At 43.3% G+C, this 27,559-nt stretch overlaps 1 protein-coding gene across 1 annotated transcript in view; it reads left to right on the top strand.

Moving 5' to 3' along the window:
• Nucleotides 1-27,559, top strand: part of col27a1a (collagen, type XXVII, alpha 1a) — a 365,335-nt gene that overhangs the window by 58,894 nt on the left and 278,882 nt on the right. Inside the window, exon 5 of the mRNA XM_045688056.2 lies at nucleotides 16,105-16,158. Within this exon, the coding sequence (XP_045544012.1) occupies nucleotides 16,105-16,158 (54 nt within the window). The remainder of the gene's footprint in view (nucleotides 1-16,104; nucleotides 16,159-27,559) is intronic.

The raw sequence follows: 27,559 nt of genomic DNA, 5'->3' as shown, positions 1-27,559 counted from the left end.
ATTATGTTTTCATTAGTCTCTCATGTCTGATTTAAACTTTGGCAAATGGGCTTTCATGACATATCAATTCCTGCCCAAACTAAATTAATTTCCCTTCATGGGACAAAGAATGACTTGACATGTGACTTTGGGGTGTGTGCTGGTCTAGTACTCTGAATCAATAACGTGTTCGCTGAATCGTCTTACTGTACCTCACCCCAGCGAAAGTCACTGACCCCACTCTGGAACCGGTTGTGACTCTTTTTCCAGCCACTACTCTGACACAATTGACCTTTGACCCCACGTGGAGGGAGGGCTCGGGGTCAAGCGAAAAAAGTGTCTCAGTCAGAGGTTGGGGACCCCTCAAAGGCCTACAACCATATGGATCGAGAGAGGAAGTGTGTGTGTGTGTCACATGTCGATAGCACAGAGAGGGGCTTGTGCCGTTCGGGCAGTTTAGAGTATTGATTGGGGACTTATTTGTGAAGGAATGTAACTGTTATTCTAGGTGATTTGTGATGTTTTACTTGTGCTTCCCATGACTGTGTTTTAGTATTTTTTGTGTATAATGTGTATATTTGTGTTGTATTGTTCAGGGCACATTTGAAAAGCATACCTAGGTCTCATTATGTCTTCCCTGGTAAAATAAAGGTGAAAAAATAAATAATACAAAAATAAAATACATAAAGAGTGTAGTTATCAAATGGAGTCAGTCCTCCAGGGGTGGATTATGTCACTTTTACTGCCGGATTTCAGAATTTAAAAAGCTGTCTGTTTCCCATAAGATAGGGAGAAACTGGATCCCATTATCAATTTGCTACTGTATAGATTAAAAAAAATGGATTCCAACAATAGCTTGTAGACCAGGTATTCCCAAACTGGGGTATGGGTACACACAACAGTCCATTTATATTTTCCAACGGGGCCAACTACAAGAAACGTCTGACCTCTGTGATTGCCAACAAGGGTTTTGCCACCAAGTACTAAGTCATGTTTTGCAGAGGGGTCAAATACTTATTTTCCCTCATTAAAATGCAAATCAATTCATAAAATTTTTGACGTGTTTTTCTGGATTTTTTGTTGTTATTCTGTCTCTCACTGTTCAAATAAACCTACCATTAAAATTATAGACTGATCATTTCTTTGTCAGTGGGCAAACGTACAAAATCAGCAGGTGATCAAATACTTTTTTCCCTCACTGTAAATAATGATTTTTAATTGAAATAATAATTGTGTCCTTCAAATTTTGCTTTCGTCAAAGAATCCTCCATTTGCAGCAATTACAGCCTTGCAGACCTTTGGCATTCTAGTTGTCAATTTGTTGAGGCAATCTGAAGAGATTTCACCCCATGCTTCCTGAAGCACCTCTCACAAGTTGGATTGGCTTGATGGGCACATCTTATGTACCATACGGTCCAGAGGTCGACCGATTAAGATTTTTCGATACTGATACTGATTATTGGAGGACCAAAAAAGGCCGATACTGATTAATCGGACGATTTTTTTTCTTTATTTGTAATAATGACAATTACAACAATACGGAATGAACACTTATTTTAACTTAATATAATACATAAATATAATACAGACTTCACAGTTCACAATGAGCCAGGCGGCCCAAACTGCTGTATATACCCTGACTGCTTGGACGGAATGCAAAGGAAGTGACACCACTTCCCCTAGTTATAAGAAATTCATGTTAGCAGGCAATATTAACTAAATATGCAGGTTTAAAAATATATACTTGTGTATTGATTTTAAAGAAAGGCATTGATGTTTATGGTTAGGTACATTAGGTGCAACGACAGTGCTTTTTTCGCAAATGCGCTTGTTAAATCATCACCCGTTTGTCGAAGTAGGCTGTGATTCGATGAGAAATTAACAGGCACCGCATCAATTATATGCAACGCAGGACACGTTAGATAAACTAGTAATATCATCTATGGGGGTGCCACAGGGTTAAATTCTTGGGCCAACTATTTTCTCTGTATACATCAATGATGTCGCACTTGCTGCTGGTGAGTCTCTGATCCACCTCTATGCAGACGACACCATTCTGTATACTTCTGGCCCTTCTTTGGACACTGTGTTAACAACCCTCCAGACGAGGTTCAATGCCATACAACTCTCCTTCCGTAGCCTCCAACTGCTCTTAAATACAATAAAACTAAATGCATGCTCTTCAACCGATCGCTGCCCGTACCTGCCCGCCCATCCAGCATCACTACTCTGGACGGTTCTGATTTAGAATATGTGGACAACTACAAATACCTAGGTGTCTGGTTAGACTGTAAGCTCTCCTTCCAGACTCACATCAAACATCTCCAATCTAAAGTTAAATCTAGAATTGGCTTCCTATTTCGCAACAAAGCATCCTTCACTCATGCTGCCAAACATACCCTCATAAACTGACCATCCTACCGATCCTCGACTTCGGCGATGTCATTTACAAAATAGCCTCCAATACCCTACTCAATAAACTGGATGCAGTCTATTACAGTGCCATCCGTTTTGTCACCAAAGGCCCATATACTACCCACCACTGCGACCTGTACGCTCTCGTTGGCTGGCCCTCGCTTCATAGTCGTCGCCAAATCCACTGGCTCCAGGTCATCTACAAGACCCTGCTAGGTAAAGTCCCCCCTTATCTCAGCTCACTGGTCACCATAGCAGCACCCACCTGTAGCACGCGCTCCAGCAGATATATCTCTCTGGTCACCCCCAAAGTCAATTCCTCCTTTGGCCGTCTCTCCTTCCAGTTCTCCGCTGCCAATGACTGGAACGAACTACAAAAATCTCTGAAACTGGAAACCCTTATCTCCCTCACTAGCTTTAAGCACCAGCTGTCAGAGCAGCTCACAGATCACTGCACCTGTACATAGCCCATCTATTATTTAGCCCAAACAACTACCTCTTCCCCTACTGTATTTATTTATTTATTTTGCTCCTTTGCACCCCATTATTTCTATTTCTACTTTGCACTTTCTTCCACTACAAATCTACCATTCCAGTGTTTTACTTGCTATATTGTATTTACTTTGCCACCATGGCCTTTTTTGCCTTTACCTCCCTTATCTCACCTCATTTGCTCACATTGTATATAGACGTATTTTTTCTACTGTATTATTGACTGTAGGTTTGTTTTACTCCATGTGTAACTCTGTGTTGTTGTATGTGTCGAACTGCTTTGCTTTATCTTGGCCAGGTCGCAATTGTAAATGAGAACTTGTTCTCAACTTGCCTACCTGGTTAAATAAAGGTGAAATAAATAAATAAAAAACAATGTGTAGTTAACTAATGATTATGTTAAAATGTATAGTTTTTTATAAGATAAGTTTAATGCTAGCTAGCAACTTACCTTGGCTTCTTGCTGTCCTCGCATAACAGGTAGTCAGCCTGCCACGAAGGCTCCTCGTAGAGTGCAATGTAAGGCAGGTGGTTAGAACAGTGGCGGAAGGTTCCAAAACTGAATCCCCGAGGTGACAAAGTAAAAATCTGTTGTTCTGCCCCTGAACAAGGCAGTTAACCCCCGTTCTTAGGCCGTCATTGAAAATAAGAATGTGTTCTTAATCTGACTTGCCTAGTTAAAGAAAGGTGTAAAAAAATTCCGCAAATCGGTGGCCAAAAATAACAATTACCGATTGTTATGAAAACTTGAAATCGGCCCTAATTAATCGGCCATTCCGATTAATCGGTCGACGTCTAATACGGTCAAGCTGCTCCAACAACAGCTCAATAGGGTCGAGATCAGGTGACTGTGCTGGCCACTCCATTATAAACAGAATACCAGCTGACTGCTTCTTCCCTAAATAGTTATTGCATAGTTTGGAGCTGTGCTTTGGGTCATTGTCCTGTTGTAGAAGGAAATAGGCTCCAATTAAGCGCCGTCCACAGGGTCTGGCATGGCGTTGCAAAATGGAGTGATAGCCTTCCTTCTTCAAGATCCCTTTTACCCTGTAGAAATCTCCCACTTTACCACCACCAAAGCACCCCCAGACCATCACATTGCCTCCACCATGCTTGACAGGTGGTGTCAAGCACTCCTCCAGCATCTTTTCATTTTTTCTGCGTCTCACGAATGTTCTTCTTTGTGATCCGAACACCTCAAACTTATATTTGTCTGTCCATAACACTTTTTCCAATCTTCCTCTGTCCAGTGTTGGTGTTCTTTTGTCCATCTTACTCTTTTATTTTTATTGGCCAGTCTAAGATATGGCTTTGTCTTTGCAACTCTGCCTAGAAGGCCAGCATCCCGGAGTCGCCTCTTCACTGTTGACATTGAGACCGGTATTTTGCAGGTACTATTTAATGAAGCTGCCAGTTGAGGACTTGTGAGGCATTTGTTTCTCAAACTAGACACTCTAATGTACTTGTCCTCTTGCTCAGTTGTGCACCGGGGCCTCCCACTCCTCTTTATATTCTGGTCAGAGCCAGTTTGTGCTGTTCTGTTAAGGGAATAGTACACAGCATTGTACGAGATCTTCAGTTTCTTGGCAATTTCTCGCATGGAATAGCCTTAATTTCTCTGAAGAAGAATAGACTGACGAGTTTCAGAAGAAAGTTTTTTGTTTCTGGCCATTTTGAGCATGTAATCAGACCCACAAATGCTGATGATCCAGATACTCAACTAGTCTAAAGAAGGCCCGTTTTATTGCTTCTTTAATCAGGACACCAGTTTCCAGCTGTGCTAACATAATTGCAAAAGGATTTTCTAATTAGCCTTTTAAAATGATAAACTTGGATTAGCTAACGCAATGTGCCATTGGAACACAGGATTGAAGGTTGCTGATAATGGGCCTCTGTTCGCCTATGAAGATATTCCATAAAAAATCTGCCGTTTCCAGCTGCAATAGTCATTTACAACATTAGCAATGTCTACACACTTCTGAACATTTTTATATTTTAATGGACAAAATATGTGCTTTTCTTTCAAAAACAAGGATATTTCTAAATAACCCCAAACTTTTGAACAGTAGTGTATATTGGGAGTAGTGCCTTTCCTCAGCCACAGTGTGTTATATGTGCAAAAATACTATCTCACGACTCAATGAAAGCTTCACTCTTGAGCAGACATTTAGAAACAAAACATGACAATTTGAAAAATAAGCCACGGGAGTTTTTTAATGAGAATTAATGACTTTTGAGTAGTAATACATGTATAAAAGCAACAGATACCATTAGTTAGAGGGGCTAGAAGCGTCTTATATGGTGTCATGACGTTGGCCTGTGGGTAAGGTTTATGACCCCCCCATAAATACCTTTCTCCCTTCCCCTCTCTTTCTGACCCTACTGAAGGACTTGAATAGCCTGTGTTAAATATAGAGAGTCTGGGAACATCAAACAAATGGGGAAAAGGAACCATATTTTGGTAATAAAACCAGTTGGAAATATGCTTGGGAACGTAATGAGTATGGATGTCAGTTCGGTTGTCATCTGAGACATTATGACTGATGACAGGACGACATAAACTGTACCTGAGAAAGTATACACCCTTTAGTTATCAGAGTAACATGGAATTGTTATGCCATTGAACTGTTTGATATTGAAATTGTTTGTTAGGAGATTAAATGTAATTTTAGCTTCCAAATGAGAGAATTGGGTTTTGATAAGGAAAGTGCCCTGCTTGATCAGTGGCCCACCCCTGTGAAGAGACAGGGGTTATAAACGATGAAACACATCCTTCCCCCTCTCCACTATATAAGCCTTTGACGAAAAGATAACCAATGTTCCAGTACGTGAGGTCTGCAGCCTCTACGTTAGAAGGACACACGTCAAGTACAGAACTAAGCCAACCTCGGCGTGAGCTTTGGTGGCGAATGGTATGAACTTTGAGCTTATTCACTACAGAAGTGATACTTCCTAGCCGTTGAGTTAGCAGCGGCCGCTGTAGACGGGGGCTAGGAAAGGACGGACGACGGATCCAGTCTAACAGACAGACAAAGATACCACCACGTATCCAATTTACCACCAGAGACATTCTTCCGAGGACAGGAAGATCTGTTGGCCAACATCTACGACCAATCTACCGAAGCGCAGCTCAGAGTAAATATTTATTGCATTTTCCTTTTCCAAATGGGCGGTAATTTAGTAATGCATAAGATAATGTATTTACGATAGCATAGTTGCTGTTTCTTTGTTCCTAAGTCTTCCCGCTCTTTCATTCAAGCCCAACCCCCTTTCCTTTGTGTAACCAGCCATCATACAGGTTCCGTCCACCAGGGATGTTTTCTGTATGACATAATTTGTATTCTGTGTATTTGTAATTCTGTGTGATTAGTTTAGGTATTTAGTAAATAAATAACTAAACCCAATTTTGTATTGCTGATTCAACTTGTTAGCCAGGGTTCGTGAAGATAGCCAAGAATTTACAACTTTCATTATGAGACTGAAAATAAGATGAGGGTTAATATTGACTGCTATCGATGTAAAATATTACTAAGTATTTTAAGAGTTTATTCGGAAGATAACGGCTCTATAAACGTTCTTCCGTGGTGCCCCGACTTTCTAGTTAATTACATTTACATGATTAGCTTAATCAGGTAATATGAATTACAGAGAAAGGATTTTATAGGTTAGCATGTCATATCACTTAATCCGGCATAGCCAAAGACACGACAATGGTGAGCTACCGAGTGGCTAGGACAGGCAAGCCCCATACTATTGTGGAGGACTTAATTCTTCCTGCTGCCGCAGATATGGCTGCGACAGTGCTGGGGGAAAAGGCCAAAAAAACTATACAGATGTCACGCTTGTCGTTGGAAATGGAGGACCAAAACGCAGCAGGTATGTGTATGCTCATCTTCCTCTTTTAATAAATACAAAATGAACACCAAAATAACAAAGAACGAACAATCGACAAAAAACAGTCTGATATATGGGACTCTCAATCAAAGGCAGATAGACAACACCTGCCTTCAACTGAGAGTCCCAACCCCAATTAACCAAACACAGAAACACACACACTAGACTAACCATAGAATACAAACACATAGACCATCAACCAAAAACCCGGAAATACTAAATCAAACACCCTTTACAAACACACCACCCCGAACCACATAAAACAAATACCCTCTGCCACGTCCTGACCAAACTACCAAAACAATTAACCTTATACTGGCCAGGACGTGACAGTACCCCCCCCCCTTAAAGGTGCTACCCCAGAAGCACCTTAACAAAAAATAACCCCAAGCAACACCCCAAAAAAATTCCCCTTTTCTAAAGGGAGGGAAGGGAGGGTGGCTGCCGTCAACGACGGCACTGTGCTACACCCCCCCTCCCCAACCCACCTATACCTGGAGGTGGCTCTGGTTCCGGCCGTTCCAGGCTGTCGGGCCACTCTGGCATCGCCGAGGGGCAGTCGGGCCAGTCTGGCATCGCCGGGGGGCAGTCGGGCCAGTCTGGCAGTTCGGGACAGTCGGGGCAGTCTGGCAGTTCGGGACAGTCGGGGCAGTCTGGCAGTTCGGGGCAGTCTGGCAGTTCGGGACAGTCGGGGCAGTCTGGCAGTTCGGGACAGTCGGGGCAGTCTGGCAGTTCGGGACAGTCTGGCAGTCTGGCCACTCCGGCAGTTCAGCGCAGTCTGGCCACTCCGGCAGTTCAGCGCAGTCTGGCCACTCCGGCAGTTCAGCGCAGTCTGGCCACTCCGGCAGTTCAGCGCAGTCTGGCCACTCCGGCAGTTCAGCGCAGTCTGGCCACTCCGGCAGTTCAGCGCAGTCTGGCCTCTCTGGCGACTGTTGACTGGCGGGCAGCTCTGACGACTGTTGACTGGCGGGCAGCTCTGACGACTGTTGACTGGCGGGCAGCTCTGACGACGACTGTTGACTGGCGGGCAGCTCTGACGACGACTGTTGACTGGCGGGCAGCTCTGACGACGACTGTTGACTGGCGGGCAGCTCTGACGACGACTGTTGACTGGCGGGCAGCTCTGACGACGACTGTTGACTGGCGGGCAGCTCTGACGACGACTGTTGACTGGCGGGCAGCTCTGACGACGACTGTTGACTGGCGGGCAGCTCTGACGACGACTGTTGACTGGCGGGCAGCTCTGATGACGACTGTTGACTGGCGGGCAGCTCTGATGACGACTGTTGACTGGCGGGCAGCTCTGATGACGACTGTTGACTGGCGGGCAGCTCTGATGACGACTGTTGACTGGCGGGCAGCTCTGGTGACTGTTGACTGGCGTGGCTGGGTTGACGCACTTGTAGCCTGGTGCGTGGTGCTGGTACTGGGCTTACCAGATTATGAACACGCACCTCCAGGCTAGTGCGGGGAGCGGGAACAGGACGAGTCGGACTGGGTTGACGCACTTCCGGGTCCGCACGAGAGACAGGAGCTGGAAACCCAGGGCTATGGAGGCGCACAGTCGGTCTTGATCTTACCTCCTGCACAACCCGCCTTGGCTGGATGGAACTAGTAGCCCTGTACGAGCGGGGTGCTCGTACAGGGCAGACTGGGCTGTGCAGGGGCCTGATGGTAGCCGTGCGTAGAGCGGGAGTTGGGTAGCCTGGTCCTCGGAGGCGTACCGGCGACCAGATGCGCTGCGCAGGCATCCTCCTACCAGGCTGGATGCCCGCTCTAGCATGGCACCTGCGAGGGGCTGGAATAACGCGCACCGGACTGTGCGTGCGTATGGGTGAGATAGTGCGCTCCTCAGCGCAACATAGCGCTCTCCACCCCATACGCTCCTCCATATAACCACGGGTAGCTGGCTTCCGGCTCTTCTTACGCCTAGCCAAACTACCCATGTGCCCCCCCAAATTTTTTTATTGGGGGTGCCTCTCGTGCTTCTCCCTCAGCGCGTACTTGGCCTCGTACCTCCGCCTCTCTGCCTTGGCTGCCTCAATTTCCCACTGCGGGCGGCGATAATCCTCAGCCTGGTGCCAAGGTCCGGCCCCGTCCAGAACTTCCTCCCAGGTCCACTTCTCCCGCCAGTCCAACTCGAAGTCCCTCTGCTCCTTCTTCTGCTGCTTGGTCCATAGTTGGTGGGTGATTCTGTCACGCTTGTCGTTGGAAATGGAGGACCAAAACGCAGCAGGTATGTGTATGCTCATCTTCCTCTTTTAATAAATACAAAATGAACACCAAAATAACAAAGAACGAACAATCGGCAAAAAACAGTCTGGTAAGGCACAAGGCTATACACAGAATAATCACCCACAAATCACACACACAAACACACCCTAATATATGGGACTCTCAATCAAAGGCAGATAGACAACACCTGCCTTCAACTGAGAGTCCCAACCCCAATTAACCAAACATAGAAACACACACACTAGACTAACCATAGAATACAAACACATAGACCATCAACCAAAAACCCGGAAATACTAAATCAAACACCCTTTACACAAACACACCACCCCGAACCACATAAAACAAATACCCTCTGCCACATCCTGACCAAACTACCAAAACAATTAACCTTATACTGGCCAGGACGTGACAACAGACAATGACTTCATCAAACAACACTGTTTCACGACGCATCAGTGACATGACAGGAGATGGGGGGTAAATTAAGGAAGACATCCTCTTCTGCAAACCACTGGAAACCAGGACAACAGGAGAGGATATTTTTAAAGTACTGGACAGCTTTGTGACATCAAATGGACTTGGTCAAGATGTGTTGGTATCTGTACTGATGGCGCAAAAGCCATGACAGGGAGACATAGTGGAGTGGTAACGTGCGTGCAAGCAGTTGCTCCCAACGCCACTTGGGTACACTGCAGCATCCACCGAGGGACTGTTGCTGCCAAGAGAATGCCTGACGGCTTGAAAGACATTTTGGACACTACAGTGAAAATGGTTAACTTTGTTAAAGCAAGGCCCCTGAACTCTCGTGTATTTTCTTCACTATGCAAAGATATTGGCAGCGACCATGTAACACTTTTACAACATACAGAAGTGCGCTGGTTATCAAGGGGCAAAGTATTGACACGTTTTTTTATTGAGAGACAAGCTTAAAGTTTTCTTTACTGACCATAATTTTCACTTGTCTGACCGCTTGCATGATGACAAGTTTCTCACACGACTGGCCTATCTGGGTGATGTTTTATCTCGCCTGAATGATCTGAATCTAGGATTTCAGGATTACAACTATATTCAGTGTGCGGGACAAAATTTAGGCTATGGTTAAGAATTTGGAGCTCTTCTCTGTCTGCATTAACAAGGACAACACACAGGTCTTTCCATCAGAGTTTTTTGTGTGCCAATGAACTCAAGCTTACGGACAATGTCAAATGTGATATAGCGAAGCACCTGAGTGAGTTGGGTGTGCAATTACGCAGGTACTTTTCCGAAATGGATGACACAAACAACTGGATTTGTTATCCCTTTCATGCCCTGCCTCCAGTCCACTTATCGATATCTGAACAAGAGAGCCTTATCGAAATTGCATTAAGTGGTTCTGTTAAAATTTGAATTTAATCAGAAGCCACTTCAAGATTTCTGGATTGGGCTGCGCTCAGAGTATCCTGCCTTAGCCTTCCCTGTAGCTCAGTTGGTAGAGCATGGTGTTTGCAACGCCAGGGGTTGTGGGTTCGATTCCCACGGGGGGCCAGCACAGGAAAATAATTATATGAAATGTATGCATTCACTACTGTAAGTCGCTCTGGATAAGAGCGTCTGCTAAATGACAAAAACGTAAATGTAAATGTTGGCAAATCACGCTGTTAAGACACTGATGCCCTTTACAATCACGTACCTATGTGAGAGTGGATTCTCTGCCCTCACTAGCATGAAAACTAAATACAGGCACAGACTGTGTGTGGAAAATATTTAAGACTGAGACTCTCCAATACAAGCAAATATTGTAGAGTTATGTGCATGCTTTCAAGGACACCCTTCTCATTATATATAAGATGGCTAAATAAAGAGCAAAATGATTGATTATTATTTTAAACTCAGCAAAAAAAGATACGTCCTCACTGTCAACTGCGTTTATTTTCAGCAAACTTAACGTGCAAGTATTTGTATGAACATAACAAGATTCAACAACTGAGATGTAAGCTGAACAAGTTCCACAGACATGTGGCTAACAGAAATTGAATAATGTGTCCCTTAACCTCTTGAGGATACCCTAGGATAGGGGGCGCCACAGCGCATTTTGAAAAAAATGTGTTCCCATTTTCAACGGCCTACTAATCAAACTCAGAAGCTAGGACATGCATATACTTATTATATATGGATAGAAAACACCCTAAAGTTTCTAAAACTGTTTGAATGGTGTCTGTGAGTATAACAGAACTCCTATGGCAGTCAAAACCCCGAGACCGATTGAAACAGGAAGTGGAATTCAGAATTGTGGACTCGACTTCTCATCTTTCGCTATTAATCACACCGTTAACAATGGTTCAGTGAGCACTTCCTATTGCTTCCACTAGATGTCGCCAGTCTTTTCACAGTGGTTTGAGCCTTATACAGTCGAAACTCAGTGAATGAGACGCGTTGGAAATTGGTCACAGGGGATGGGCCATCACCATTATGACGCCGGCGGCCATGTCTACCCCCACCTTTGTAAACGGTTTGAAACACAATGAAATCATCCCCCTCGAATCTTATTGGCTCTCTTGGTGTTACAGGCCCTGAAGATTAATATTTTACAACGTTTGACATGTTTGAACGAACCTAAATGGGAAAAAAACGTTTCATTTCGAAACGGCTGTGCCGCGCCCGGCAGAGTATTTGGATACAGCATTCAGACGCGCTAACAACAGAAAGCTAATGGAACATAAATGATGGACTTTTTCGACCGAAAATACATCCGTTGTGGACCTGGGATTCCTGGAAGTGCTTTCTGATGAAGACAACTAAAGGTAGGCGATTATTGACAATATTATACAAGATGAGATGTGACATGCGATTGTTCCAAGATGGCGCCGAGCTCGGTTTATTAGCTCATTTTCTGTGTATCGCATCTCCTTTTATCGCAAAGTGTGATTACCCAGTAAAGTTAATTTAAAATCTGGTATGACAGGTGTTCTCAAGAGATATTCATCTATAAATGTTAGATTGATAATATAAATTTAAAAAATCGTTTTCGAATAGTAATAAATGGAATTATGCGCTGTTTCCCGGGACGCATTTGAGGGGAAAATAGTCAGTCAACGTTACGCGCCGATGTAAAATGCTGTTTTTATATATAAATATGACCTTTATTGAACAAAAGAATGCATGCATTGTATAACATGATGTCCTAGGTGTGTCATCTGATGAAGTTTGTAAAAGGTTAGTGCTGCATTTAGCTGTTTTTGGTTATTTGTGATGCAAGTGGTTGGTCGGAAAATGGCTATGTTGCTGCTTTTTACGATGGACTCATCTAACATAATCTAATGATTTGCTTTTCCTGTAAAACCTTTTTGAAATCGGACGACGTGGGTCGATTCAGGAGAGGTGTATCTATAAAAATATATATATATATATATTAATTTTTTAAAATAAAAATTATGATTTTTTTTATGCTAATTGGCGATATGATTTTTCGCTGGATTTTGATCCCGCTAACGGGATCAGACGCTGAACAAAGGGGGGTCAAATGTAGCAGTCAGTATCTGGTGTGGCCACCAGCTTTATTAAGTACTGCAGTGCATCTCCTCCTCATGGACTGCACCAGATTTGCCAGTTCTTACTGTGAGATGTTAACCCACTCATCCACCAAGGCACCTGCAAGTTCTCAGACATTTGTAGGGGGAATGGCCCTAGCCCTCACCCTCCGATCCAACAGGTCCCAGACGTGACGTGACGTGAGATCCGGGCTCTTCGCTGGCCATGGCAGAACACTGACATTCCTGTCTTGCAGGAAATCACGCACAGAATGAGCAGAATGACTGATGGCATTGTCATGCTGGAGGGTCATGTCAGGATGAGCCTGCAGGAAGGGTACCACATGAGGGAGGAGGATGTCTTCCCTGTAACGCACAGCATTAAGATTGCCTGTAATGACAACAAGCTCAGTCCATTGATGCTGTGACACACCGCCCCAGACCATGACGGACCCTCCACCTCCAAATCGATCCCGCTCCAGAGTACAGGCCTCAGTGTAACGCTCATTCATTTGATGATAAAGTCGAATCCGATCATCACCCCTGGTGAGACAAAACCGCGACTCGTCAGTGAAGAGCACTTTTTGCCAGTCCTGTCTGGTCCAGCGACGGTGGGTTTATGCCCATAGGCAACGTTGTTGCCGGTGATGTCTGGTGAGGACCTACCTTACAGCAGCCCTACAAGCCCTCAGTCCAGCCTCTCTCAGCCTATTGCGGACAGTCTGAGCACCTATGTAGGGATTGTGCGTTCCTGGTATGACTCGGGCAGTTGTTGTTGCCATCCTGTACCTGTCCCGCAGGTGTGATGTTCGGATATACTGATCCTGTGCAGGTGTTGTTACACGTGGTCTGCCACTGCGAGGATGATCAACTGTCCATCCTGTCTCCCTGTAGCGCTGTCTTAGGCATCTCACAGTAGGGACATTGCAATTTATTGCCCTGGCCACATCTGCAGTCCTCATGCCTTCTTCCAGCATGCCTAAGGTACATTCACGCAGATGAGCAGGGACCCTGGGCATCTTTCTTTTGGTGTTTTTCAGAGTCAGTAGAAAGGCCTCTTTAGTGCCCTACATTTTCATAATTGTGACTTTAATTGCCTACTGTCTGTAAGCTGTTAGTGTCTTAACGACCGTTCCACAGGTGCATGTTCATTAATTGTTTATGGTTCATTGAACAAGCATGGGAAACAGTGTTTAAACCCTTTACAATGAAGATCTGTGAAGTTATTTTGATTTTTACGAATTATCTTTGAAAGACAGGGTCCTGAAAAGAGACATTTCTTTTTTTCTGCGTTTATTATTATTTGTGCCTCTACTATAAGAGCTCTCTGTCACTTCCCACGAGCCGGATTGTGTTAAACTCTTATTCTTATGTTTAATAAATGTATTGAAAAGTGTGTGGCAGGCTTACAATGATGGAAAATAAACTTTTGAGAGTGCGTTGATCCTTTGCTAGAGAGGGTACACAGCTGGACCTTGAATGTTTGAAGGGGTACAGGACTATAAAACGTTTGGGAACCACTGCTGTAGACTAAAATGTGAACCAATGGACAAAGTTAAATGTACACCACTCCATCTGTATGTGTGGTGTGTGTGTGTGTGAGTGTGTGTGTGTGTGTGTGTTTATGCATGTTTCTGCTTGTGTTTGTGTCTGTATGTACACAAGCTACCATTTTTTGCCCCGGGGAGACTACAGACTGGGGGGCAATACGGGTGGGGGTTAGAGGAGAATGGGGTGTAGGAAAACCACATCCATGTGCTACAACCCCTTCATTTTACATCCATTTTCCATAATCTTCCCCCTTCACCTAATCTCCCAACATACACATGTGCTCAATCCATATACAGTTGAAGTCATTAAAATTTGTTTTTCAACCACTCCACAAATGTCTTGTTAACAAACTATAGTTTTGGCATCTCGGTTAGGATATCTACTTTGTGCATGACACAAGTAATTTTTCCAACAATTGTTTACAGACAGATTATTTCACTTATAATTCACTGTATCACAATTCCAGTGGGTCAGAAGTTTACATACACTAAGTTGACTGTGCCTTTAAACAGCTTGGAAAATTCCAGAAAATGATGGCATGGCTTTAGAAGGTTCTGATAGGCTAATTGACATCATTTGAGTCAATTGGAGGTGTACCTGTGGATGTATTTCAAGGCCTATTGTCAAACTCAGTGCCTCTTTGCTTGACATCATGGGAAAATCAAAGGAAATCAGCCAAGACCTCAGAAACAAAATTGTAGACCTCCACAAGTCTGATTCATCCTTGGGAGCAATTTCCAAATGCCTGAAGGTACCACGTTCATCTGTACAAATAATAGTACACAAGTATAAACACCATGGGACCACACAGCCATCATACCGCTCAGGAAGGAGACACGTTCCGTCTCCTAGAGATGAACATACTTTGGTGCGAAAGTGCTAATCAAGCCCAGAACAACAGCAACGGATCTTGTGAAGATGCTGGAGGAAACAGGTACAAAAGTATCTATATCCACAGTAAAACGAGCCCTATATCGACATAACCTGAAAGGCCATTCAGCAAGGAAGAAGCCACTGCTCCAAAACCGCCATAAAAAAGCCAGACTACGGTTTGCAACTGCACATGGGGACAAAGATCGTACTTTTTGGAGAAATGTCCTCTGGTCTGATGAAACAAAGATATTACTGTTTGGCCATAATGACCATTGTTATATTTGGAGGAAAAAGGGGGAGGCTTGCAATCCGAAGAACACCATCCCAACCGTGAAGCACGGCTGTGGCAGCATCATGTTGTGGGGGTGCTTTGCTGCAGGAGGGACTGGTGTACTTCACAAAATAGATGGCATCATGAAGAAGAAAAATGTGGATATATTGGAGCAACATCTCAAGACATCAGTCAGGAAGTTAAAGCTTGGTCGCAAATGGGTCTTGCAAATGGACAATGACCCCAAGCATACTTCCAAAGTTGTGGCAAAATGGCTTAAGGACATCTAGGTCAAGGTATTGGAGTGGCCATCCCAAAACCCTGACCTCAATCCTATAGAACATTTCTGGGCAGAACTGAAAAAGCGTGTGCGAGCCATGAGGCCTACAAACCTGACTCAGTTACACCAGCTCTGTCAGGAGGAATGGGCCAAAATTCACCCAACTTGTTGTGGGAAGCTTGTGGAAGGTTACCCGAACCATTTGACCCAAGTTAAACAATTTAAATTCAATGCTACCAAATACAATACTAATTGAATATGTGTAGACTTCTCACCCACTGGGAATGTGTTGAAAGAAATATAAGCTGAAATAAATCATTCTCTCTACTATTATTCTGACATTTCACATTCATAAAATAAAGTGGTGATCTTAACTGATCTAAGACGGAGTTTTTACTCAGATTAAATATCAGGAATTGTGAAAAACTGAGTTTAAATGTATTTGGCTAAATGTATTTGGCTAAGGTGTATGCTATCTTCCAACTTCAACTGTAGGAGATGGGGGTCAAAGATTTGACATTCTCCAGACTACCCACGACCTCTGCTTATGCCAATATAAAGATTGTCATTCTGATCAACATTTGATTGTGTTTTGTCTCTGATAGGGTGGAACCGGTCCCCATGGAAAACCTGGCCATCCAGGTCCACCTGGGCTTAAGGTATGTCCTACACACACCATTTTTTTTATTTGTACATTTTAGTCATTTAGCAGAAACTCTTATCCAGAGCGACTTACAGTTAGTGCATTCAAGCTAGTTGGGACAACTACATATCACAGTCATAGTAATTGTATTTTTCCTCAATAAATGAGCTATCAGCAATGTCCGATCTAGTAAAATGACAGTTTTTGGGCATGACAACATTTTAGCTAATGTTAGCTAACGAGTGAAACAGTTTCCGAGACAGTCCAAAAGAAGTGTCAGACTTAGCTAGCTAAGGTAGCTAGCTAGGTAACCCAAACATCGACAAAAATGTACATTTCATTATAATCCTTGAAAACACTTCAGTGAGCTAGCATAGCGAGCATGGTAACGATACTAACGTTAGCTAACTAACATTACCACAGACAGAGATATTAGCACAGAAAATGGCTCGCTGGCTAACAGTCATTAGCTAACGCTTAAGCTAACATTAGCTAGCTACCTTTTATGATAGGACAACCTATTTAACCTGAATGACCATGAAATTCATAATTTGTAATGTTTGTTACTTGCTGTTTTCAGTCAGCCAAAACACCTTTAGTCTGTCAAAATAACATTAGCCATTTTCCACTCAAGTCAGTCACTCAGTAGTAGCACTAGAACTAGAAGACTTTCTCACATTCCGGTGGACTTCATGCACTGGTGGCAGGAGAATTAACCCACTGGCTGGGTCAGATATTGATAGCCCAACCTTAATAACCCTCCACCAACAAAACAACCCAACTATTGACCCAATGCCTGCAACCCAGCAATTAGGTCATCCAAACAAACTAACATTTTTTAGAGTGTAATTTACATCTCAAAGCCATGCATGCAAGAAGCCTTGACCTGTCTGGTGCACATATATTTCTCTGTCCTCAGATTGATTGAAGGCCTCAATCTGTATTTTTGCCTTGTAACTGATTGCTTCTAGAAAGAGAGAAGGAACTATACATGATCAAGATGAGCTAGCTACTAGTTTAAAGCAATGAAAAATCTATTTGTTACAAATAATGAATGTATGGGCTATGTTTGAGAATAATACATGCATTTGTTTACCTTATTACTCTTGAAGACGATGCACTCATTTATCACTCAAAAAGTGTTATGAGTGAGTGCACCACAAACATATTTTACAGGGTGTTGATGCATCCTCCTCTCAGTACTACTTTAGCTGTTGTGCTAGCTAACATAGTACTGAACTGTGACACTAGCATATCGACATACATATTGGTATTAAAAGACAGCAACATATTCACCTAAAAATGTGTTTAGGCAAGTTATTAGTTAGGTAGCTAGCTATCACATGAATTGTGGAAAGAATGTGATATCTAATGTTAGCTGCTAAGTGCTAGCCAGTCATTTAGTGAAGCTGACAGATTGAAACTGGTATCAACAAAATGTGTTTCACTCTATCCCAGTGAGAGGGAGAGGTTGTGGTCCTGGCACCACACTGCCAGTTCTCTGACCTCCTCTCTGTAGGCTGTCTCGTCGTCGATGGTGTTGGAGTTGTGCGTAGCTACGCAGTCGTAGCTACGCAGTGGGTGAACAGGGAATATAGGAGCGGACTAAGCACGCACCCCTGAGGGGCCCCCATGTTGAGGGTCAGCATGGCAGATGTGTTGTTGCCTATTCTCACCACCTGGGGGACAGCCCGTCAGGAAGTCCAGGATCCAGTTGCAGAGAGAGGTGTTTAATCCCAGGTCCTTAGTTTAGTGATGAGCTTGGAGTGCACTATGGTGTTGAATGCTGAGCTGTAGTCAATGAACAGCATTACATGGGTGTTCCTCTTCTCCAGGTGGGAAAGAGCACTGTGGAGTGCAATAGAGTTGGAATCATCTGTAGATCTGTTGGGGCATATGCGAATTAGAGTGGGTCCAGGGTGTCTGATTGTGTTGATATGAGCCATGGCCAGCCTTTCAAAGCATTTCATGGCTACAGATGTGAGTGCTACGGGGTGATAGTCATTTAGACAGTTTACCTTGGCATTCTTGGGTACAGGGACTATGGTGGTCTGCTTGAAACATTTAGGTATTACAATCTGTGAGAGGTTTAAAATGTCAGTGAAGACGCTTCCCAGCTGGTCATCGCATGCTCTGAATACACGTCCTGGTAATCTGTTTGGACCTGTTTAAAGGTCTTACTCACATTGGCTACGGAGAGCATGATCACACAGTCGTCTGGAGCAGCTGGTGCTCTCATGCATGGCTCAGTGTTGCTTGCCTCGAAGCGAGCATAGAAGGCATTTAGCTCGTCTGGTTGGCTTGCGTCACTGCACAGCTCGCAGCTGGGTTTCCCTTTGTAATCCATGATAGTTTGCAAGCCCTGCCACATCCGACGAGCATCAGAACCGGTGTAGTAGGACTCCATCTTGGTCCTCTATTGATGCTTTACATTTTTGATGGTTTGTCGGAGGGCGTAGTGAGATTTCTTTTAAGCATCCGAATTTGTGTCCAGCTCCTTGAAAGCGGCAGCTCTAGCCTTTAGCTCAGAGTGGATGTTGCCTTTAATCCATGGCTTCTGGTTGGGATATGCATGTATGGTCATTGTGGGGACGATGTCGTCGGTGCACTTAATAAGGAAGCCAGTACCTTCAGGCATTTGGAAATTAACCTGTTAGGGCTAGGGGGCAGTATTGACACAGCCGGATAAAAAACGTACCCGATTTAATCTGGTTACTACTCCTGCCCAGTAACTAGAATATGCATATAATTATTGGCTTTGGATAGAAAACACCCTAAAGTTTCTAAAACTGTTTGAATGGTGTCTGTGAGTATAACAGAACTCATATGGCAGGCCAAAACCTGAGAAGATTTCAAGCAGGAAGTGGCCTGTCTGAGAAGTAGTGTTTCATCTTGGCTCTTTTTATTGAAGACTCAGGATCTGTGCAATAACGTGACACTTCCTACAGCTTCCATAGGCTCTCAGAGCCCGGGAAAAAGCTGAACGATATCGAGGCAGGCTCTGGCTGAAACACTTTATCGCTTTTGGCAAGTGGCCACTCAGAGTACTATGGGCTTAGGCGCGTGCCCGCGTCGACCGAATGCTTTCTTTTCCTTTGTCTGTTTACCTAAACGCAGATTCCCGGTCGGAATATTATCGCTTTTTTATAAGAAAAATGGCATAAAAATTGATTTTAAACAGCGGTTGACATGCTTCGAAGTACGGTAATGGAATATTTAGAATTTTTTTGTCACGGATTGCGCCATGCTCGCCACCCTTATTTACCCTTTAGGATAGTGTCTTGAACGCACGAACAAAACGCCGCTATTTGGATATAACGATGGATTATTTTGGACCAAACCAACATTTGTTAACCTCTCTAGGCTAGGCGGGACGAATTCGTCCCACCTACGTAACAGCCACTGCTATCCTGTGGCGCGATTTTCAAAACCTTAAAAATCCTATTACTTCAATTTCTCAAACATATGACTATTTTACAGCCATTTAAAGACAACACTCTCGTTAATCTAACCACACTGTCCGATTTCAAAAAGGCTTTACAACGAAAGCAAAACATTAGATTATGTCAGCAGAGTACCAAGCCAGAAATAATCAGACACCCATTTTTCAAGCCAGCATATAATGTCACCAAAACCCAGAAGACAGCTAAATGCAGCACTCACCTTTGATGATCTTCATCAGATGACAACCCTAGGACATTATGTTATACAATACATGCATGTTTTGTTCAATCAAGTTCATATTTATATCAAAAACCAGCTTTTTACATTAGCATGTGACGTTCAGAACTAGCATACCCCCCGCAAACTTCCGGGGAATTCGCTAACATTTTACTAAATTACTCACGATAAACGTTCACAAAAAGCATAACAATTATTTTAAGAATTATAGATACAGACCTCCTCTATGCACTCGATATGTCCGATTTTAAAATAGCTTTTTGGTGAAAGCACATTTTGCAATATTCTAAGTACATAGCCCAGGCATCACGGGCTCGCTATTTAGACACCCGGCAAGTTTAGCACTCACCATAATCATATTTACTATTATAAAAGTTTCATTACCTTTTGTTGTCTTCGTCAGAATACACACCCAGGACTGCTACTTCAATAACAAATGTTGGTTTGGTCCAAAATAATCCATCGTTATATCCGAATAGCGGCGTTTTGTTCGTGCGTTCCAGACACTATCCGAAATAGTAAAGAAGTGTCACGCGCATGGCGCAATTCGTGACAATAAAATTCTAAGTATTCCATTACCGTACTTCGAAGCATGTCAACCGCTGTTTAAAATCAATTTTTACGACATTTTTCTCGTAGAAAAGCGATAATATTCCGACAGGGAATCTCCTTTTCGGCAAACAGAGGAAAAAATCCCAAAGGCGGGGGCGGTCGGGGTCACGCGCATAAGCCAGTGTCCCTTGATCGGCCACTTGAGAAAGGCGATAATGTGTTTCAGCCTGGGGCTGGAATGACGACATTCTGTTTTTTCCCAGGCTCTGAGCGCCTATGGACGACGTGGGAAGTGTCACGTTAGAGCAGAGATCCTTAGTAAATGATAGAGATGGAAAAGAAGTTCAACAAATGGTCAGACAGGCCACTTCCTGTAAAGGAATCTCTCAGGTTTTGACCTGCCATTTGAGTTCTGTTATACTCACAGACACCATTCAAACAGTTTTAGAAAATTTAGGGTGTTTTCTATCCATATGTAATAAGTATATGCATATTCTAGTTACTGGGTAGGTTTGGTAACCAGATTAAATCGGGTATGTTTTTTATCCAGCCGTGTCAATGCTGCCCCCTAGCCCTAACAGGTTATTGAAGTAGAAGTCCTGGGAGTGCATTCTGACGAAGACAACAAAGGTAATAACACTTTTCTTATAGTAAATCTGACTTTGATGAGTGCTAAACTTGCTGGGTGTCTAAATAGCTAGCCCTGTGATGCCGGGCTATCTACTGAGAATATTGCAAAATGTGCTTTCACCGAAAAGCTATTTTAAAATCGGACATATCGAGTGCATAGAGGAGTTCTGTATCTATAATTCTTAAAATAATTGTTATGCTTTTTGTGAACGTTTATCGTGAGTAATTTAGTAAATTCACCGGCAGTGTTCGGTGGGAATGCTAGTCACATGCTAATGTAAAAAGCTGTTTTTTTATATAAATATGAACTTGATTGAACATAACATGCATGTATTGTATAACATAATGTCCTAGGGTTGTCATCTGATGAAGATCATCAAAGGTTAGTGCTACATTTAGCTGTGGTTTGGGTTTATGTGACATTATATGCTAGCTTGAAAAATGGGTGTCTGATTATTTCTGGCTGGGTACTCTGCTGACATAATCTAATGTTTTGCTTTCGTTGTAAAGCCTTTTTGAAATCGGACAGTGTGGTTAGATTAACGAGAGTCTTGTCTTTAAAATGGTGTAAAATAGTCATATTTTAGAAAAATTGAAGTAATAGCATTTCTAAGGTATTTGAATAACGCGCCACAGGATTCAACTGGCTGTTGAGTAGGTGGAGCCCATAGAGGTTAAAGGCACAGTCAGCTTAGTGTTTGTAAACTTCTGACCCACTGGAATTGTGATACAGTGAATTATAAGTGAAATAATCTGTCTGTAAACAATTGTTGGAAAAATTACTTGTGTCATGCACAAAGTTGATGTCCTAACCAAGATGCCAAAACTACAGTTTATCAAGAAATTTGTGGAATGGTTGAAAAACGAGTTTTAATGACTCTAACCCCTAAGTGTATGTAAACTTCCGACTTCAACTGTAGGTAAATTAGTAATCTGTTTTGGAGTTGTAAATATATATTACACTTTTTTTAGATCTATTTTACCATATAATCGCTGGAGACAAATGTGAAATCAGTCATATGGCAACAAACTGAAGCATATCAACTTTCCCACAGTAAAGTTAATGTAAAGCTGTGCCATTATGCAGAATGTAATTTGTAAGGCCTTTTACAAATCATCCAATATACTTCACCAGAGAGCATGACTTAGCCACAGAGTATCATTATCTTCTTTTAAAGCTGTGGATTGTTTCAAATCATAAGCATGTAGGCCTATATGCAATTTGGGCAGCATCTGGCTGTTTGAGATGCGGCTGCCAGTGAAAAGCAATGCATCTAAAATATGTGTGAAGATAATGTGTCTTGAATAATTTGACATGTTAAACCAAGAAGAAGATATTGTGTCTCTCTCCAGAATGCGCTGAGCTGTCTCCCGCCAATTCTTGCGTTTGTCTTGGACGTGTGTTTGTCTTGTCCCGTGGAATTAATCGTTTTTCCTCATTTTTTCCGTATATATTTTGTGTATATTTTAATCACTCTTTCCATCTACGGACTGAATATACTTTCCTGCATCCCGTCTCACCCAATGTGGTGCAGATCTGCTATTTTTATACTTTAGAACCAGAACCCCCATCAGAAGCTAGCCAGCTAACTTGCTACCTAACTAACACGGACACCAACTAGCTAACTAATTAACATGGACACCAGCCAGCTTCGGCTCGGTCAATACTTGCCAGTTGGCACAGCGCAATTTCAACCCAGAGCATATCGGACTGATTTTTCTCTACCACATCACCGGATTCCTACTGCAAGCTCTGGACCAGTACACACGGATTATCGCAGCTAGCTAGCTGCAACCTGAGTGGCTACTGCTGGCTAACGTCTCTGTCCCGAAGCAAGCACCAGTTATCCTTGAGCTAGCCTCGAGCTAGGCCCATCTCCTGGATAGCCAAAGAGGTCTACCAGCTAATTATTGGGCTACAATACCTATTTTGCCAATTGGCCTGGACCCTTTTTGCCGACATGGAGCCCCGGCGATCCAGAATGACTGGTCTGCCGACGTAATCGTCCAAGGTTTCAACAGGCTTTTCCGTTGCGATGTCACTGTAGACCCATCTGCTATCCCCGGCCCGTTAGCTGTCTGAATCGCCATGTCTCCAGCTCGCCTAGCGTAGTAGCGACTACTGAATGGCTGCCTGACCCACCTATTGCTGCTCATTGGACCCTATGATCACTCGGTTATACATGTCTCTCCCTAATGTCAATATGCCTTGTCTACTGGGGTTTAGGTTAGTTATTATTGTTTTATTTCACTGTAGAGCCCCCAGTCCCGCCCTACATGCCTTAAATAGCTATTTTGCCCCACCCCCCACACATGCGGAGACCTCACCTGGCTTAACTGGTGCCTCCAGAGACACTACCGCTCGCATCGTCACTCAATGCCTAGGTTTACTTCCACTGTACTCACATCACATCCACTGTACTCACATACCATACCCTTGTCTGTACATTATGCCCTGAATCTATTCCACCACGCCCAGAAATCTGCTCCTTTTATTCTCTGTTCCCAACGCACTAGACAACCAGTTCTTATAGCCTTTAGCCCTACCCTTATCCTACTCCTCCTCTGTTCCTCTGGTGTTGTAGAGGTTAACCCAGGCCCTGTAGACCCCAGCACCACACCTATTCCCAGGCCCCAGGCACTCTCATTTGTTGACTTCTGTAACTGTAAAAGCCTTGTTTTAATGCATGTTCACATCAGAAGCCTCCCCCCTAAGTTTGTTTTATTCGCTGCTTTAGCACACTGTCTGCATCCTGGCTTAGGAAGGCCACCAAAAATTCAGAAATTTCCATCCCCAACTACATTTTCCTACACTGGTGGCATTCAAATCAAATCAAATCAAATGTATTTATATAGCCCTTCGTACATCAGCTGATATCTCAAAGTGCTGTACAGAAACCCAGCCTAAAACCCCAAACAGCAAGCAATGCATGTGAAAGAAGCACGGTGGCTAGGAAAAACTCCCTAGGAAAAACTCCCTAGAAAGGCCAAAAACCTAGGAAGAAACCTAGAGAGGAACCAGGCTATGAGGGGTGGCCAGTCTTCTTCTGGCTGTGCCGGGTGGATATTATAACAGAACATGGTCAAGATGTTAAAATGTTCATAAATGACCAGCATGGTCAAATAATAATAAACATAGTAGTTGTCGATGGTGCAACAAGCACGTCCGGTGAACAGGTCAGGGTTCCATAGCCGCAGGCAGAACAGTTGAAACTGGAGCAGCAGCATGGCCAGGTGGACTGGGGACAGCGAGGAGTCATCATGCCAGGTAGTCCTGAGGCATGGTCCTAGGGCTCAGGTCCTCCGAGAGAAAGAAAGAAAGAGAGAAAGAGAGAATTAGAGAGAGCATATTTAAATTCACACAGGACACCGGATAAGACAAGAGAAATACTCCAGATGTAACAGACTGACCCTAGCCCCCCGACACATAAACTACCGCAGCATAAATACTGGAGGCTGAGACAGGAGGGATCAGAAGACACTGTGGCCCCATCCGATGATACCCCCGGACAGGGCCAAACAGGCATTACACGTATGGTTGATGAGGATCTCCATATTGCAAATGTACGGTCCCTTACTAGACATCTGCGAGTGTTATTAAAATAGGCCGACGGTCTCAGGTCGTGCCCCAGGGCCAGATCTTCCGGGAAGTCATCAAATAAAGTCTCTTGGAAATTTGGTTTCCGTTTTATAAAATGTAACATTTTTGGTCATTTTTCCGCTGTACCGGAAAATTCCACCAGATGGCGACTGGCTGCTTATTGCAAATGGACAAAACATCACCAAACGGACATGGCTGTTTCTCCTAAACGGAAAAGACTTCGAAGACAAAACTCATGAGCACAGGTTTGGCCAAAGAGTCTTTTAGCCCAGAAACAAGATGGCGTCGAGGCCTCAACGCTTTTTGATTTAACCTGTTATGGATAGGGGGCAGTATTTTCACGGCCGGATAAAAAACGTACCCGATTTAATCTGATTATTACTCCTGCCCAGAAACTAGAATATGCATATAATTATTAGCTTTAGATAGAAAATACTCCAAAGTTTCTAAAACTGTTTGAATGGTGTCTGTGAGTATAACAGAACTCATTTGGCAGGCCAAAACCTGAGAAGATTCTGTACAGCAAGTACCCTGTCTGACCATTTCTTGGCCTTCTTGATCATCTCTATCCAAAACAGGGGATCTCTGCTGTAACGTGACACTTCCTACGGCTCCCATAGGCTCTCAGAAGGCGGCAAAAAGCTGAATGGTGGCTTTGCAGGCCCTGGCTGAAAAACATTAGCGCATTTAGATAGTGGTCGATCAGAGAACAGAGACTGGAGGTGCGTGCACGAGGCGACTCCATGTTTTTATTCAAACATCTTTGAACGAAAACAACGACTCCCGGTCGGAATATTATCGCTTTTTTACACGAAAAATAGCATAAAAATTGATTTTAAACAGCGGTTGACATGCTTCGAAGTACGGTAATGGAATATTTAGAAATTCTTTGTCACGAAACGCATCGGGCGCGTAACCCTTCGTCACCCTTGGATAGTGTCTTGAACGCACTAACAAAACGCCGCTATTTGGATATAACTATGGATTATTTGGAACCAAACCAACATTTGTTATTGAAGTAGAAGTCCTGGGAGTGCATTCTGACGAAGAACAGGAAAGGTAATCAAATTTTTCTTATAGTAAATCTGAGTTTGGTGAGGGTCAAAGTTGGTGGGTGTCAAAATAGCTAGCCTGTGATGGCGAGCTATCTACTCAGAATATTGCAAAATGTGCTTTCACCGAAAAGCTATTTGAAAATCGGACACCTCGATTGCATAAAGGAGTTCTGTATCTATAATTCTTAAAATAATTGTTATGTTTTTTGTGAACATTTATCGTGAGTAATTTAGTAAATTCACCGGAAGTGTTCGGTGGGAATGCTAGTTCTGAATGTCACATGCTAATGTAAAAAGCTGGTTTTTGATATAAATATGAACTTGATTGAACAAAACATGCATGTATTGTATAACATAATGTCCTAGGCGTGTCATCTGATGAAGATCATCAAAGGTTAGTGCTGCATTTAGCTGGGGTTTGGGTTTATGTGACATTATATGCTAGCTTGAAAAATGGGTGTCTGATTATTTCTGGCTGGGTACTCTGCTGACATAATCTAATGTTTTGCTTTCGCTGTAAAGCCTTTTTGAAATCGGACAGTGTGGTTAGATAAAGGAGAGTCTTTAAAATGGTGTAAAATAGTCATATGTTTGAAAAATGGACGTTTTTGGATTTTTGAGGAATTTGTAATTCGCGCCACGCCTATCATTGGATATTGGAGCAGGTGTTCCGCTAGCGGAACGTCTAGATGTAAGAGGTTTTAAGGCCCATTTTCTGGGATTAAAGGTCAAAAACGGTAATACAGCGCTAATTTGACCGCTTCACGGCTAAGTACATAAACCTACGGTGTAAGGAAAAAAAGAACCAGCCATTTATCTATCGTACTTTACGAGAAATTATTAAATGTCCGTTTGGTGATGGTTAAAGAAATGTTTTTTTTCCCACAAAGTTATAGATCCAGTTGCGGCGTGTTCAGCCGAATCCATTAAGGCCGGTTTCGGAGCTCTATGTGATTTCTGTGATTTTCTGTGATTTTCTGAACTCACACACACACAGTCAATGGGGAGTGACACAGTGTGAGGCTTACAGACACACAGCCTGCAAAAGTTACCTGCGTTCGAACTATCAAAGAACCGTCAGACCTAGAGCTCTGAAACTTTATATACATGTTCTAGAGCTTAAGTCGATAGTGCACGGTGAGTTCTGTGGCTCTAGAAGGTTCTCCGGTCGAGAAACAGCCTTGTCCGTTTGCAATGACTTCAATTAATTTTGAACATCGCGAAAATGACGACATTTAGAAAAGTCCCAGAATCACAAGACTAGGGGCATTGAAACCGCCTCGGCCCATAGAGACGGACCCTAAAGTTTCTGTCCGATAGCTCTTTCAGGGACCCCGTAGCAATGCCTGGACAAAGTGCATTTTCAGCACTAATTAAAGTCTCTGCTCCGGCTCCGAATGACCTATCGAGCCAAAACTCGGGATTCGGGGTTGCCTCAGCTAGGCTACACATAATGTCAGAACTGGACCCACAGCTAGAACGTAACTACGTGTTTATTATGGTTTAAACAGAAGGCACTGTGAATTTTGGGCCTGCTCTGAAATATGTGATAGTTGACTTCTAAGCGTGGGTTTGGTGTCAGTATGTATCAGTTTGGTGTAGAATAATATCTTATTGACTGATGGACGCTGACTTGATGGCTGACTTTTGTCCGTTTGCAATAAGTTTAAACAGTGATGAACCATCAACATATGGACAGACTGAAATCAACACTAAAAGTGTGGGCAAATGGCATCATCGTAGTCTCTAGGCCATGCCGAGTTCAAGGAGATGCCCCACTTGACCGTAGCTCACTCTGTCTGACCGCAGCGACCGTGCAAATGAAGCCTGACTTGTAGTGATTTAATGATGCTTTGGACATATTGCGGCCTTTGGGTCACACAGAGACACGCCGTTTT

Source organism: Salmo salar, chromosome 01 (genome assembly GCF_965601325.2).
Source record: "Salmo salar chromosome 01, fSalSal1, whole genome shotgun sequence".
Classification (NCBI taxonomy): Eukaryota; Metazoa; Chordata; class Actinopteri; order Salmoniformes; family Salmonidae; genus Salmo; species Salmo salar.
The sequence above is the reverse complement of the archived record's forward strand: the minus strand, read 5'-3'. Positions and strand labels throughout refer to the sequence as shown.